This window comes from Anomalospiza imberbis, chromosome 13 (assembly GCF_031753505.1).
Source record: "Anomalospiza imberbis isolate Cuckoo-Finch-1a 21T00152 chromosome 13, ASM3175350v1, whole genome shotgun sequence".
Classification (NCBI taxonomy): Eukaryota; Metazoa; Chordata; class Aves; order Passeriformes; family Viduidae; genus Anomalospiza; species Anomalospiza imberbis.
In genome coordinates, this window is record NC_089693.1 from 2,715,539 (window position 1) to 2,731,898 (window position 16,360).

Below are 16,360 nucleotides of genomic sequence, written 5' to 3' on the forward strand. Positions count from 1 at the left end.
CCAAGACACACATCCTGGACAGTGATCTGGATCTCCCATTCTCTGTCCTTCAGTTACATACAGAAATTCCCTTGGGCATCCAGATGTTCCTGATGCTGACATTCATGCTTCACTTCATTTGGAACCACTGTCTTCACAGTTTAGGGAAGCATCCCCTGAATCTTCCTGATTTGGGCAGAGCAGGAGGGCAGTGAGCAGTTCCCCATCTCTCTGTTCTGATCTCATGAAGTTGCCTGAGGACAAACCTTTTCCTCCACCATTTTTCATTGCACTGGATAAACCTCATGCATTTCAGAGCAAGGGCAGCTTGTTTTCTTTCTTTATCCACATGGAACTGTGTATTTTCCTCACATTTCTGGTTTAAAAGGAGAAGCTAATGCGATCAAGGTGGATTTCAATTACAATATTCAACCATGACTAAGTCAGCTAAGACTCTTCCCAAGCCAGGACCAACACATGTTCCTGCAGGAGCCTTCAGATTTTAGGAAAACAATTTATTCTGTTGATTTATATAATCTTTTAAGAATCCCCAATTGATTGTAGCTGAAAACATGACACCCATCACCCCAGGTGGAGGGAGAACACTGGTTTGGTTTGATTTTTGCAAAAATCTAAGCCGAAGGCAGTTTGGATCTCCTCTAATCTGAATAGCTGAGATGATCAAGGGTGGGGATGTGTGGGTGAGGAGATAAACATTCCTGCTATGCAGTCAGTGCCTGAATGATAAACACTCTTATGACTGATGTCCATAAAATGAGACACCAAGGCAGAGCTTTGAAGTTGTGTGTCTGGTGCTTCCAGGGGTGGGGATGGAGCAGCAGAATCACCTGAGTCCTTCTGGTCTGATGTGGAGAGGGGAAGCTGTGACTGCTCCACGATGCTGCTCAGTGGGTTTTCATCACAAGCTCTTCCAGCGCCCTCTCCCTCTGATTCCCACAAAGCAAAAGAACTTCTTTGATTTCATTTTGCTGGAAGCCCATATCATTAAACTGAGCCAACAGATGCAAGAATTCAGCTGCCTGGAGGAAGAAGGAGGAGAGAAGAATGATGTTATCATGGACGGATATATCGTGTAGTTGCAGAAAAAGCAGTGCTGTGGGACAAGGCTGCACTCAGATCTGGCTGAGTTGTATCACTGTGACAGCAGATTGAGGGCACACATATCCCTGGTAGCATTGAAACTTCTTAAATAAGAAATATTTAATAAAGTCAGCCCTTAGCTTCACTAATCCTTATACTATTTATATCAATTCCATGCAGTGTTTGCCTGCATTATGAAGAGAGCAGGGAATGGCAGTGAGCACAGCTGGAATTCATTTGTCCTGCTCCTCTGCTTTGTTCAGGCTAGCCCCCAGCACCACAACATCATCTGGAGCTGTGTCCTTAATAAATAAACTCTTCCCTGACATTCAGACCCAGGCATCCTCCCACTGCCACTGCCCTAAGGAGCGGTGACACGGCAATCCTACAGGCATCGGCATTGCATGGATTTCATGCAGCTCTACCTTCCCAGGCTCTCCATTACCCCCGGGGGAGACTGATGATGGAGACAAATGCCCAGTTCTCCATGGTTCTCCTCCCTGGGGGTTGAGGGGAGAGCTGGTAGGGCAGGAGACAGTGTGAGTGTTGGTGGGCTCAGGACGGGATTGCCACACAAAGGCTGAGTGAGCATCGTGACGCACAACAGGGTGAGAAGAAGGGTGGAGGAGAGTGAAGGAGCAGGTTTCCTCCCCCAGGGGTCCTTATGGTGACACTGCCCTAGGGGTCTGGCCCTCCATGAGGCTGCAGGAGGGCCTGTGGAGGCAGAGGAAAGTGTGCAGCTCACTGAAAAAGAGAGCCTGGAGGACACAGCACAAAGAGCTGGGCTGTGCCATCCCATTCTGACCTTTTTCTCTGAGTACTGGAACATTTCCATGGCTTCCTCCACCTGCCCTTCCTCATAGCCCTGCTTCAGCAGCCGATCACAGGCACCCAGGTAGCTCAGGAACTGCAGAGGAAGACAGACAGGTCAATCCAACCTTGCAGGCATGGGGAGCAAGGCCAGTCAGGAGCCCCGTTGCCACCTCCCAGGGACACACCATGGTGGGTACATGAGCCACCACCACCTTGCCAGTTCCCATCTAATGCTCAGCCAGGGAGGTCTGTCTGTCTGTCTGCAGGATTTCCAGTGGGAGACAACATCTTGGTCCTCCTTCACCCTCCCAGGGTGGGAATGGGAACAAGGAGGAAACCAAACATGTGAACACTTGAGATGCAGAGCGATGGCCTCCAGGATGAGGCAGAGCCTGTCCCGGTGGGATGACTTTGCTCAGCTGACCCCGCATCCCTTTGATGCAATGGGGTTCAGGCACCCGTGGGTTTGCTCCAGGGTCCAAATGCAAAGCCCACCCCAGGGGAGACCTGTGTGTTGTCATTACAGAAAGTAAACAGTTATTTTTGGCTTTCCTCGTTGTTCTTGGAGTGCTGACAGCACAATTCCCAGCAGCATCTTTTAAATATGGCGAGAATCACTCACTGTCCAAAAACATATGGGACAGGCAATAAAAAATGAGCTATACAATAGCAGGGGGAATAAAAACATCCCACAGGTCTCTCCAAAGCTTCTCCATCCAATGAGAAGCTGATTCATTTCTCCCCAGATTTACCAGCACACAGACCTCCACCTTCCCCAGCACTGCCATAGACAAGGAGAAGGACTCAGTGAAAGGCCATAAAACATATGAAAAAGACAAAAAAGTCTCTCAAACATTGAGTTGATCTATTTTGGCTGAACAGTCAAGTAGGGATTTTCAGAAATGTCAGCCTTATGGCTGTTACATCCCAGTAACTCAGAAAGGAGACAGAGGTCATTGGCATTCCTCACCTCATGTTTTTTCCCTTGTTATCAGGCTAATGACAACCCCAGATCATTGCTGTATTTTCTTCCCCTCTTGTGGCAGAACAGCCACTCACCCACAGCATAACACAGATAGTCCTGGCAGCCTGGTCAAGCCCAGCCTGAAATCAATGCCTTTGTTAACTCAATGTTTTTTATCACTAAAAATATTATATATATATATATATATATCCTCAAGGCTAAACAAGAATTTTTTTTAACACTGACCAGCTGCAGCCTTTGTCATGTCTCAGCTTACATGTACATTGAGGGCTCCATGGACCAATGATGCATTTTGAATTGATCATCGATCAAAATGCAATGGTGCCTTTTTGCCCATGACATCCTACACGACACGCTGGGGCAACTAATCCTGCTTGAGCCTTTCAGAGAAGTTCTTCCACCAAAATTAGGAAAGCATTGCTTCTAAAGAAGGCTACAGAAGGCCTTGCCTTCTCTACTAGGGTGGGCTCTGCCAGTTTCATTTGACACTGCAAGGAAGTTGAGCAGTTTTTGGCTACCATCTGGTACTTCCATCAGTCCTCACAGTTGCGGTAGTCATTGTCACACATCAAAACCTCAGGTATCAACAGCAAGCGATAAAGAGCACAGGTCTTCCTTTTAACTTCAGCTGGAACATATTTTCCAGGAAGATTTAGACTACTTTGGTAGTTTGGTACTTGTAAAAGATGCATGAAGGGCCAGGCTTTATTTTGGCTGCATTGGGCATAAATGGGAAAGATGGGAACTGCTGATGAAGAAGGCAGACCTTGTCTTTTAATGCAGTAATTTCGTCTCCAAAGGAGTGGGAGTCCTGGTGTTTATACAGAAGGAAGCAGGCTGTACCCATTTCCACCCTTAATAAGACACACTGCTTCTTCATTTTGAAGCCAGCAGCTGCTACAAGACGCCCTCGCATGGCTCTATGAAACAACATGGGCTGGGCTCTGCCCATCTCTCTGTGCCTAGATGAAACCTCTATGGTTTCCCTTCCCACCTCAGCTCACCTGAAACTCCAGCGAGCTTTGGGGAGCTGGTCCAGCCAGGGTGAGTAAGGAGGGAGCTGGAAGCTGCAGGATGACTCAGCCACAGAGCAGCTCCGTGCGCAGACCAGGAGGGCGAGAGCTGGCCCACGCAGCAGAGGCAGCTCCCAGGGGAATGGGAAGGAGACTGGCAGCTGGCAGCAGCTGCTTGGTGCTCTGCCTGCTCATGTCCTGTCAGGATCTGCTCCTGCTCCCTGGCTTGACAGCCCCATGGATATTCCTCTTGCTCAGCTGTGATTAAGACCCTTCTCTCTTTGCAATAACTACTTGGATAATTTAGCCCTAAAATCCTCTGCTGGGATGGGCAGGTCCAGCCCCAAGTTTGCCCCAGGTGAGTCAAAGCCAGCAGCTTGCCTCATGTCATGAGCCTCTGAGCCCACCTGGACCTTTCTGACATTCATCTGGACAAACAGACATTGGGAATGAAGACGCAGCACAGCAGGCAGGGATGTACTCACATACCAGGGGAAGGAGGAGGCTGCATGCTAAGTATTTTCAATAAATTTCAGGTTATTTTAGAGGGTTCCTTGGGAAAAGAGCTCTGGGACTCTGCTGCAATGTTTCCAGGGATCCCCTTCTTGCTCCAGCACAGGGAAGCTGTGTTTTGGAGAGAGCCCAACCAAATCTCCAAGGTATTCCTACAGTCCCACTCTGACAGGATGAGCCATGGCAATAATCACATGAATCCAACAGCTGGGAAAAATGATGTGCAAAAAGTTTCCATATATGGGGGCAAAATTTGTACCTCAAAAGGACATGATGCTTCACACAACAGATTGAACAGATAACAAAGCCAGCCGTGATTATGCACTGAGAAGCTAAGGGCAACTCACAGCTATTTTATTACAGCAAAAGTGTAATCTCATGGAAAATCCTGTCAGCTGTGGTCTGACACCAAAGTGGAAAGGCAAGGCCTTCAAAATCTACCCCAAAGAAGGCAGCCATTCTTTTCTCCATGAAAATCAAGCTTTCCTTTACCAAAAGTTTCTCACAATGCTGTGCCAGCTCTACCAACCTGACTTAAGCTTTGCCTTCCTGTCTTCTGGAGGGTGAGGATGGCTTTCTGGGTGGGGTAGCCCAGGGCTATGACGGGCTCAATGAGGTCTCTCTCCTCTTGGCTCAGTGCAGACAGCAGGTCAGCTGAGGAATCTGGCTGGGATCTGTGGCAGCTGAGAGGTCGTCCAGGCATGGAGGCAGGGGGGAGGCAAGTGTAGGGGCTGAGGGACTGCAAGGAAAAAAACAGATGGTCTTATTGCTCCAGGTCATGGAATGAGCTGAAACAACCCAGGCTGAGGCGATGCTTCTGAATGCTGATGGTTACCTTGCTCTCTCCAGAAGAGGGAAATTCCCATACAAGGAACATCAAATGATCATCAAATGAGATTGGACTTAATTAAATCCAGGCTCAGCTATAGATACAGGTCAGAGAAGAGTGTTCAGGGTGGGTGCTGTACAAATACACATGGGCATTTAATCTCTCCTTAATTACTCCATGTCAAATGCAACTGCATATAAATAACCTGGTAATTCAAGTGTCTGATGCTTTTATTGCAGGTTTTCAGTAATTAATCTCCTACATCTCTCAAGCAGCTGGATTAGATGCAATTTCTTAAAAGCAGGGTGCAGTTCAGATTTAGGTTGATAGAGTACTATTTACTCCATCCTTTCACATCTCTGTCTCTATCACTAAATGATCTGCATTTCTAGTAGGTCTGTGAAGTCCAAAGTTTCCTAGAAAAGACATAATGACTGCAAGGGGACAATTCCCTATAAACCCCATTTTTATCTGTTAGAATGGCATAACGTAGCAAAAAGAGCACAACCCCTCCATATTTCACTGTTGTTTTAGAGTTTCAATTGAAAATCAGATTAGACCCTGCTTGGGAAAAACACAGATGTTTTGGACAGAGAAAGTAAATGTGCACCCAGAAAGCTTCTCTCATCCTCAGTGACAAAATCAAACCCTTTTTTCACTTCTCGTGAAAACTTCAGCAATTCCTCATGGGTCCAGTGTTTCCAAAGCCCCATTTTGCTTCCTTTTTGCTGGCCAGCCCCCACCAAATGAGACCAATTCGATGCCCTCCACCTCCCTCCTCTCCCAGTGATGAACAAAGGGCCACCAAAGGAAGCTTCTCACCGGTACCGTGGGCTTGTGCTGCTTGATGGGAGGGACCGGCGTGGCTGTGGCCGGAGGAGTTGGCACACTGGTCCCTTGCGGGGACACGTCCGGATCTGGCCCATACTTGCCGCCGTGGTTGGTGCCGGGGCACTGGGGCAGCAGCTGTGGCACCAGGATCCCCCTGCTCCCTGCGGCAGCTCTGTTCAAAGGATGCACCAAAGCAGCCAGCTTCCTCCTGGCGGCTCCCAGCTCGTTCTTCATGTTGTTAAATATCACCATGGATCTTCTCTGCTTGCTGGGGTCTGGGCTGGCTGGGCTGTGGACACTGTTCTCTGGGGAGGGCTCCAGCAAGCCGGGCGATGTCTTTGGTCGGGTCTGGTAAAAGTGTGAAGACACACTTCTCGCAGAGCTTCTCCTCCTGGAGAGGAGCGTTTCGTCCTTGTCATTCTCTTCCCAAGAGGTGGAGGAGTACTCATCATCCGAGTAGTCGCCCTCCTCTGAGTGCCAGGTGTCACTCTCGGTGTCGGACAGGACCGCCCTGCCCTTGGCGTGCCCGTAGGAGCTGTCGGCAGCGCTCAGGCTGATGGAGCGGCGCACTGCCCCGTCCCGACCCCGCCCCCCGTAGCTGTCGGCGGGGTCCACCAGCAGCAGCCAGCACGGGGGAGCTGTGGGGACGACTTCGGAGGTGACTCGATGGCGGGAGGTTTGCTGCTGAGAGGCCACCTCCACCCAGTACAGCACTTTCCTTTCCAGCGAGAAGTCGTGCTGCGGAAGAGCGAGAGGCAGCTGGTGAGGACATGAGAAACCAGACCACGTGGCATGGAGCAAACCGTGCACTCCACGAGGCATCTTAAGGGCTGCAGGCTCCCCATATCAACTCCTATTTCCCTGAGCTGGCAGTAGGATTGGGCAGTGCCAGCCTCATCTCTGTAGGGAATCCCCAAATTTATACTTCAAAAAAGTCTTATCTATGAAGTCATTACTATTGTGAGTTGCACCTACAATTCTTTGGAAAAGTATTTTATGCTTGGAGGTGTTTGCGTCACTTTGACTTGTGGGAGGCAGGAGTGTGCAGACATCCCAATTTTAGGCAGCTGCAGAGAGGCACGGCATCCAGCCACAGGCTGTCCCCAGAATGGTGGCAGAGTTTGTTTGTGACCCTCATTAGCAGTGCTTGGCAGAGCCACTTCAGGGGCTCAGAAGCCACCAAGAGGGGAGATGCCACCTCGGGCAGAAGCAGAACCAGCCATGAGATTATCTAGTGGCGCCAGGGTCTCGGCTGGTCCCCAAACAGAGTTGTCATATCCACATAGTTCAGCTTAAAATATAAGTGTGTTTGTGACTGAAATCTGAGGGTTTTCCTGGAACAAACAAGCCTTGCCCGTCCCAGAGCTCTCCAAACAAGGTCTCCTCCTGACAGGCAGGCAAGTACATTCACAGCCCAGGAATGCTGTTTTTACTGTTCTTGCCACTTGGGTCAGCTGTGGACCCAAATCAGCCTCCCCAAGGAAAACACCCTCACATCCCTCCATAAGGATCAGCCTGGACCAGCAGCACAATGGTTTAGCCTCAGAGGGGAACATCAGATCATCGCTTCTTAGGGAGAAATACTGTGTGTGTGTATATATATATATATATGTGTGTGTGTGTGTGTGTGTGTGTATACACACACAACTATATGCTTCCAGCCCAGGTAGTATTGCCTGCTTCTAGCTGGTAGATTTATTGGTAAATATTTAATAAATATTATTAATAAATGAGAAAGTGATAACTCCAAAGTAGAAAACAGCCCCAGAGCAGAGCCTGAAGTTTGTCCTCCTGTCCCAGAAAACCCTAACTTTACTTCTTGGAAAGGATTTTTAGAAAGCAACCCCAAACCAACCCCATCATCACTGCCATACACCACTAATCATTCTCACCTCCTCCCAATCATTCTGCAAACCAGCCAGTGAAGAGATCAGTTAGGTGGTTTCCCATCCCTTCTTTCATGAGAACACTGCTGACATCCCTTTGAGCATCCCCCAGCAGTGACTTGGGTGTGGACTCACCATGGTGCTCATGAGGATGTCGGTGCAGTCAGGGAGCTCAATGTCCGGGGCAGTGACTAAAGGGATTTCTCCCTCTGAGTCCCCATTGAGGCTCATGGCTGTCCGGAAGGGAACTTCATCCAGGTAGTTAATTGCTGCTGCCTGATTTCTTGCTGCTGGAGGAAGGGAAACAGAAACTGTAAGAGCATCTCTTGAGCTGGCTGGAAGGAGAGAAAGATGAGCTGTTTCAAGTGCCAGCTGGGTAAAAACAGACTGGCAAATTCTTAATTACTGACACCAGGAAGCTTTGTCTGAACTAACCTTTGCTATTCCCAGCTTGAGCCAGAAGGACTTGACCAAGCTTATGGCTTCCTTTGGCAGAGATCCTGAGCATTTTTCTCCTCCATGCTTGCCCTGCTGCTTCCCATCGCTCCTGTCTCTCCCTCTCCCTCTGGTGCCATTGCACACTCCCTTCCCCAAGCTGGGATGGACTGAGCATTTTTCCAGTTACAGAGGGGGAAAGCACAGCCAAGGAGGACACCTTGCAGGTCTCCCCTGTCTGCACAACCTGTGGTGACAGAGCTCATGCACATGGCCTCGTGCTGCTAAGCCATCACACAGAGCATCCCGAGGGAGCTGCGGTGAGGGCGTTCCTTCGGGCACTGCAGCAGCTTACTGGGAGCCAGGCAGGAGATGGTGCATCAGGCAAGCTTGGGAATTAGGAGGATGTCAAACAAGCCATTTCTAAGATTAGCTTTTAGGACCATGCATTCATTTAAAGTGTGGTGATGGTTCTAGATCAGGAATTGCAGGGGAGAGAAAAATTGCTGGTGAATTGGGAATGCTGTCAGGGAAAATATTACTTCAAGTGTCGCCATCAGGTCTCTATAAATGTCTCAATTTACTGAATAGCCATTACTTGCTGCATGAAGCCTCGAGCTTTCAGCTTCCCAGTGATGACAGTGTGTAAAATCACTTCTTTTTTAGTTTATAAACTGTTAGGAGCTGGTAGTCAGTCTTCCACCGAGTTTTGGTACTGGCAGCATGTGTCTGCTCATCCCAAAGTCCTCAGCACTCATCCTCAGGTCACACAGTAAATATGTATGTGACATCCCTAAGTGCTTTTCCCAATTATGTTTTTCCTTTGAAAACAAACAGCTTCTATGACAACAAGGATAAACATTCCACTAAAAGGAAATATGCAGAAGAATATACACAAGGATGTCAAAACTGCCTGTTTAAAGCAAAAATAAAGAGTCTATAATGGGAGATGGAGTTCAGGGCAGTTTCCTGTGTTGGCAAAGGACTCACAAAGAACTTCCAGGCCAGAGAAAGTGACACACACAATCAACATGCACAATCACTCGGGCAACTCAGCTGGTTGTACCAGAATGACAACAGGGTTGTCACTGTGCCTGCTTACACCAGGAGCCTTTAATACCCCTGCACAAGCAGAGCCCCTAACAAGCTTTGTGCTCCTGCACATGTCCTGCCAGTAATATGCAACACAGGCAACGTGTTGGGATCCCACGTGGAGCCAGGCCATCTGCTCAGCTTAGGAGGGCTCAGCCTAAGGGACAATCCACGTCAGCACTGACAAAGGTGATGCCTGAAAACATCTGTAAGCAAAGCCACCTTCCCTCAGCTTTCTGCTACTCCTGAGCAGCTCCTGCATGCAGGGGGGACTGACCTTCCCTGCAGCTTGGGCTGTAAACTGCTCTTCCCAAAACCCCAGGGTGCTGAGGAAAGCGGTGTCTCAGCATCTGTCACCCAGAGTGGCTCCACTCAGGTTCAAGTGATACTTTAAGGGATGGTGATGGGTAGTGAGTGTGTCTGAAGCCACAAAGAAGAAAATATGAGAAGATGATGGTATTGTACCTCTCTGTATTTCACTGCATAAATACTGTGCTTTAAGAGAGGCTCCCACAAGTGTTAATTCCCAAAACCACAGTTTATATAACAAGAAGTACTTTGGGGCAGGAGCAATCACAACAAAAATGCTACTAGAAGCGGATAAAAGAGGGTCAGTCATAAACACCAATTCCCACCAGAAGGGAACTCCTACAAGGGCTCTGACCTCATGTTCTCCACACCGACCCTGCCCACTTTCACATCGACACTGGCCAGTGCACAAACCAGTTCACATCAGGAAGAGGATATGCCTAAACAGCAGGAAAAACACAAACTGCACCAGGACTAGGGGAGGAACAGGATACAAATGAATCTTGGAAACTCACAGCCAACCTCTCTCTTCTTCTGGGCTATACAAAGTTTTTTAAATTTAAAAACAGTGGGAAATATTATACCCAGAAAAATGGGAATCAAGTCTGAACAAGCACTTTTTAAATTAATACCCTGTGTCCATGTATTTTGCGAGTTGAGATTTTAAACATTCCTCCCCATCTGTGGCTTCAACAACTTCCTCACTAAAGCCATTAAACATTTTAATGCAGATGTCGTTAGACAAGAGCAAATACACAGAACATACCTAAAGGTGGATCCTCCCCTGGCATTTTCAAGCCCTACGTTCATTAGCAATATGAAGCTGTCCTTACCATCAGATGAACTCACGGAGCTCTCTCCTCGCAGGGCAGGGAGAACAGGGCTGCTGCTTTGCTGCTTCCTTATCTACTGCTCAGCTCTTTAAATTCCTGCAGTGTCAGACAAGCAGATGACTTGGACAGCTTTAAGATAATCGTAGCTTAAGCAGTTGGTCTGTTCCATCAGACACGCGGATGGGATAAGGAGTTTTGTTTAATTGTTTAAGCAGAGCATCCTCTGGTCACTATGCTGCCTGAACTGAAAGTGTTGGGTTTGTATTGGTTTTATGCAGTTGGTTTTATTTTTATACTTGATCTTGTGCTTTTTCATCAGGGAAGACTCCCCGGGATCTGACTCAGCCTTAGGTCTGGAGTAATGAGATATTAGAAGTGACATTAGGGATGGGAGGATGTAGAGAGGAGCAAATCAGAACACCAACTGCAGAGAACTTCATGGCAATCTGTATTTTGGGGTGCTACAGGTGAGCAAGAACTGCAAACTTCTGCACTCATGTTCTGTCAGGAATTACCAGTTTGTGCCTCTTACTGACAGAAACCAGTGCAAAGGTTCAGCCAGGACACCACTAACATTACACCTAAAGCCCAAGTACTGAATTTAAGCAATGACACGCGTGAATTACGCACGGCTGTGACGCCAAGAGGCAAAGCACTGGTGAGATTAACTCGATTCCCACACGCTGGAGCTAAGCAAGAATAAGGCCTGCAGCTCTGGAAAGGTGCCACAGCAATCTGTGCAGAACAGCAAAGCTCCAAATCCATATGGCCCGTCACAGTTATAAGCAAACTGTCCAGAACATGGAAAGCTTTATATCTGGTGTCACCTCTGTCACCTCGCAGGAGGGAGAAGTTCCTTCACACAAACCTTTTCCCAAAAATTCTCTCCTTGTTGGAGTTGTATTTGATGCAAAGTACTCAAACAAATCTCATCCCTAGCGTGAAAATGCTTTAAAGGAAAATCCATTTTTCTCTACTTGTTCTGTACAAAACAACCAACTTACAAAATAAAGCTGTTATTTTTAATCAAGTATTATAGACATGATATGTCACTATACAAAAATATATATATAGTCAAAACACTTACAGGAGGTTAGACTTCAGATTTTATTGGTTTTTTTTTTCCAGCAGGCTTATTCATCAAATTTGTATTTATTCACATGGCTGTCTGACCTATTTCACCACAACTGGGAATTTTTTCCATGTTTTGGTATCAGCTTTAGTCTACAAAAGTAAAATGTCAACAGCTGCTTTAATCAACCTTGTAAAACCCTGTCTTGTTTGTACTTTAGAATTAGTTTAAACTTGCAATAGGTTTGCTTCTACACCCAAAAATACAGGAACTATTTTGACAGTGATGCTTGACATGCTTTATTTAAGAAGAAAAACATGTTTACTAATGACCTCTTCTTTTTATTTTAAATTTCTTCATTTCTGAAGTTTTCATCATCCTTTATAAAGATAAAAGCCACTAAAAATAGGATGTTAATACTGGCACAAATACCACCATCAGCAATGTTCCTTTATTAAGACTGAGATTTAACAAGAACTCGCAGCTGGATTGTAATTCTACACCAGAAGAGGTCTGGCAGCTCTGGGCTTGCTCAGCTATCTCCCTGCACAGTCAATCAGCAAAAACAATTATTAAACCTTTTTCAAGATGTTGCAGTAAAGACATTCCAATACCTGGCTGCCGAAAGAGAGGACGAGAATTCCTCTTTGGACCCTCTCATATTTACAGGCAATTATAACGAAGCAATCCTCCAACGCTGGAATAATTTATTGCTAAATTATCTGACAGCGGTGGCCCAAGTGTCATTGGTGGGGAGACTCGGGACAACCCATCCTGGAGGGATGCAGCTTCCTTCGGGGTGGTCGGATGGCACCAAGTACTGATCCCATTCATGCCTGTAACAGAGAGAGTGTTGTTTGAGAGGAGAGCTGGGATTAATTTGCTGGTAAGACTTACACACCCACATAGATGTTACTGATCGGTACAAAACCCACAGTACTTCTACTCTTAAAGTTGTTTTTCAAAAGACAAATGTGAAAATTCAATGTTCTGGTGTTAAATGGAATGGTTATGCATGGAAGTGCACTCTGCCTCACACGGGCATCTGTTGGATATGACTCAAGCAAGAAACTCGAAAAAAACAGAACAATCCATTGCATAACCGTATTTGGAAGCTGACAAACCAAAAGGGGCACTGAATTTACAATTGCAAAAAACAGTGTTTGCCATCTCTGATGATAAAATACTTTCTTTGGTTTTACCTGATCTGGATTAGAGCTGCTACAGAATGTTCAGCTTGTAAGTAGAAGTCTCTGAAAGGCTGCAGTAGATGGGCAAGTGGGAATTCAGCTGTGAAAACAAAGATACAGAAATTGTTTAATAATCCAGAAAAACCTTCCATTCTAGTGAGTCTCAGAAGCCCATAATTTGCAAAATCATTTGCTACTGCCCAGCTGTAATCTGACATCAGGTCCCTAAGTAATATATGAAACACTGTTTATATGTTACACATTTCCTGGTCCATACCACAGCTGCCAGAGGAAAGCAAAGACTAGCAAAACATCCTGACTCCATCATCTAAAAAAGGGGAACGTATGAACACTGAGTCTTTACAGATTACCTGAGTCACACTTACCATAGCACCACATTAAAGCATCTATGGTTCTGGAAGCCTTCAGTCTATTCTGTTTATTCTCACTTCAGTTTAATCTACAACCTCTTCTTGCAAAACAACATGAAACCAGCTTGAGATGTGCTGCAGTCCACGTTGAAGAGCTCAACAGCTCCTCTTACACCACAGGTGTTAACAGCACTATGTTTATCCCCCATTCTCAGACCACAGATTACTCCAGTGGATGATTCCTTTCTCAACTAGATCTGTGCCTGCATTTCAAATCCAGTGTCTGTGAGATGGAAATGTGATGTGGAAAAACACTGCTAAGAACAGGAGGCAGAATTTACCTGGATCCCCAAACAGCTTAGAATCCATTTCCAGTTTCTGCTGTAGTAGTCTTTCCCTTTCCTTCTTCTGTTTCTTTTCCATTTCCCTTTTCCTTTCCTCCTCCTGTTCTCCCTCCAGCATAACCCTTAATGCTCTTTCCTCAGCTTCATACAGTTCTGTGCGAGTTTTGAGCAACGTTTTGAGACTCTCCACCTGATCTTCAAATGCTTCATCTGCTGAAGGAGGCGGACAAACACCTGAACAGAAAGAGAAATGATTTTAAGTTTTCAGATTCAGAAGGGGGTTTGATACCAGATTTGAGAGCAGAGCTGGCAAATTCTCAGAGGAACATGAGCTTAACCTTGTTAACAGACAGAATTCTCACTGGAATAATCCTTCCTCCAGAAAGAGCTTGGAAACATACGAACACAACTACTGAATTCAGCACTTTTTACCTATTCTTGTAATTAAAATCAGAATGAAAACACAGCTTTTTGAAGCTGCGCCTTGCTAGCCAGCACAGGGCAACCTCATCTTATTTCCTGTGTGTGCAATTAAAAAAGTTTAGACCAATCTCGTAACGAACCTTTCCTGGCAGCAGCTTCTTTCCTCAATTTCCGAAGCTTTTCCAGCCCGCGCAGGACGTCCATCATCCTCTTTGTATCTGCTTGTTTCTTCCGGACTTCAGACAGGACACTGTCAGCAGCAGCCTTCAGCTCTTGTTCCTAGGAAAGGACGGAAAAAAACAGATGAGATGTGTGAAATATCCCTCAAAGACACAAATCAAATGGCATTTTCAGAGATTAGCAAAGCACTGGAGAGCAGAGTGACTTCACAGTAACAGCAACAAGAGAAGCCAACCATCCAGTCTTACTTTTTATGAAAAAAGGCTAAAATACCACAGACTTCAGAAAAAAAAAATGCTGTGGGACTCATAAATCTGGGCCAAATCACAGAATCATGGAAATGTTAAGGCTGGAAAAGATCATCAAGTCCATCTGTCAACCCAGCACCACCACCACGTTCACCACTAAACCATGTCCTCAAGTGCCACATCCACAATTTTTTGAACACTTCCTAGATGATTTATGAATTATGAAAGCTTGAGAACCTTTAGCCACAGAAATTTAGGGTAAATATTTTACAATAAACAGAAACCATCCTGATTCCACAGTTCTGCAATTAATACCATTAACCTGCCACAGTCTGACCACAAACCCTTCCTCAGCAGCTGCTCTGGACCATCCCAGCAGCAGAACAGCAGAAAGGGAGTTCTTTAGCCAAAAACAAACACAAAGGTGCCCACAGCACTTCCCAGCCAGTCTAATTTGAGGTGGTATTTTTTGCTCTGGAGATGTTTTACTTCCCCATGAGATCAAAACGCTTGTAAACCACAAGCCTTAGAGGGATGAAAGCAGGAGGCAAGGCGGATGCATACTGAAACAGCAGCATCGCCACAGGGTAGCTGTGTGGAGAGGCTGACACTTGGGACCAGAGAGGAAAACCTCCAGGAGTTCAGAAACAACTTAAACCCCAATTTCATGTCAAGGCCTAGAATACGAGGATGGCAAAACCGAGATGCCCACCAAGACTTCTAAGCAAGAAGCAGGGCTGCAGACCTTGGAAACAGCGTGTCTCTCGGTACGCTGAAGGCATGCAGCACCTCAGTGGCACCCACTGAAGCGAGGGAGTCAAAGCCAGGTGTGGGGCAGGCACAGCCCGCCGTGACCCCACTGCCGGCAAGTCACCCCTGCCCCGCCGCGCCGCCGGGAGCCCCGGGGAGAGGCAGGACCAGGCACTGGGGATCATACCCGGTTCTTTTCTTCCACCTCCTGGATGCACTTAGCCCGCCACTGGTCGATCTTGGCCTCCCGCTCGGCGGCTCGGGCCGCCTCCTCTTCCTTGGCCGCCCTGGCTTCGTGCTTCCTCCGCTGCAGGCGCAGCCTCCTCTTCCTCGCCCTCTCGGCCTTCCTGCGCAGCGCCTCGCCGTACCCGGGCTCTCGCAGGGGCCTCACGACCTCTCGCAGCTCCCGCAGAGCCGCCTCCGCCTCCTCCTGCGCCCGGGCCCAGCCCGGCCCGTCGCCCTGGTCCTCGCTGCGCCGCAGGGCCCGGCAGAGCGCTGTCAGCCGGGCCACCCGCCCCAGCGCCGCCACCGCCACGGCCCGGGCGCTGCCGGGGCTGGCGGCGGCGGGCGGCGGCGGCGGCGGGGGAGCGGCGCGGCGGCGGCCCAGGAACTGCGAGAGCCACAGCTCATCCTGCTGCCGCTGCGCCGCCTCCTCCTCGGCCGCTGCCCGCGGCGGGGCCGCCGCTAAGTAGGGGACGCCAGGCGGGAAGCGCGGTCCCCCCTCAGCCGCAGGCGGCGGCGGCAAGAAGAAAGGCGGGGGTGCCACCGGCCCCGCCGCGAAGGGCGCTGGGTGGACGGCGGGGCCGGGGAAGGGCGGCGGGAAGGCGCGGAAGGGCGGCGGGAGGCGGGCGGGGAAGGGCGGCGGCTGCGCCATGGTCCCGCCGCAGCGCAGCGCCTCAGCGCGCCGCCATGGCAGCGCCTCAGCGGCACAGCGGCACCGCGGCACCGGGCACAGCGGCACCGGGGCACAGCGCCGCCTGGCGGCCCGGAGGACCCGCCCCGGCCGCCTCTCGCTGCGCGTAAAAATTTCCCAAAATTTCCCAAAATTTCCCAAAATTTCCCAAAATTTCCCAAAATTTCCCAAAATTTCCCAAAATTTCCCAAAATTTCCCAAAATTTCCCAAAATTTCCCCAAAGCACTCCTGAAACCTGAAAGACGGGGG

General features: G+C 48.2%; 2 protein-coding genes across 5 annotated transcripts; both read right to left on the bottom strand.

The window, feature by feature from the left end:
• Positions 1 to 479: 479 nt before the first annotated feature.
• UBAP1L (ubiquitin associated protein 1 like) lies at positions 480 to 12,440 on the bottom strand. 4 transcript variants are annotated; one of them, XM_068203588.1, is made up of 7 exons: positions 12,306 to 12,410; positions 11,456 to 11,601; positions 8,086 to 8,240; positions 6,056 to 6,802; positions 4,934 to 5,143; positions 1,886 to 1,987; positions 480 to 1,019 (listed from the first exon to the last, which is right to left on the bottom strand). In XM_068203588.1, exons 3-7 carry the CDS (start codon positions 8,179 to 8,181, stop codon positions 885 to 887), a joined length of 1,290 nt encoding a protein of 429 aa, XP_068059689.1. In that variant the 5' UTR covers positions 8,182 to 8,240; positions 11,456 to 11,601; positions 12,306 to 12,410; the 3' UTR covers positions 480 to 884. The 4 variants fall into 4 exon arrangements, with proteins under 4 accessions (XP_068059689.1, XP_068059690.1, XP_068059691.1 ...); XM_068203589.1 differs by lacking the exon at positions 11,456 to 11,601 and having other exon boundaries at positions 8,086 to 8,237; positions 12,306 to 12,440; XM_068203590.1 differs by lacking the exons at positions 11,456 to 11,601; positions 12,306 to 12,410 and adding an exon at positions 10,620 to 11,426.
• PDCD7 (programmed cell death 7) lies at positions 12,384 to 16,113 on the bottom strand. The gene is made up of 5 exons (XM_068203592.1): positions 15,385 to 16,113; positions 14,160 to 14,298; positions 13,594 to 13,830; positions 12,894 to 12,981; positions 12,384 to 12,527 (listed from the first exon to the last, which is right to left on the bottom strand). The coding sequence occupies exons 1-5, from the start codon at positions 16,069 to 16,071 to the stop codon at positions 12,410 to 12,412; spliced, it is 1,269 nt and encodes a 422-aa protein (XP_068059693.1). The 5' UTR covers positions 16,072 to 16,113; the 3' UTR covers positions 12,384 to 12,409.
• Between the last annotated feature and the right edge of the window lie 247 nt (positions 16,114 to 16,360).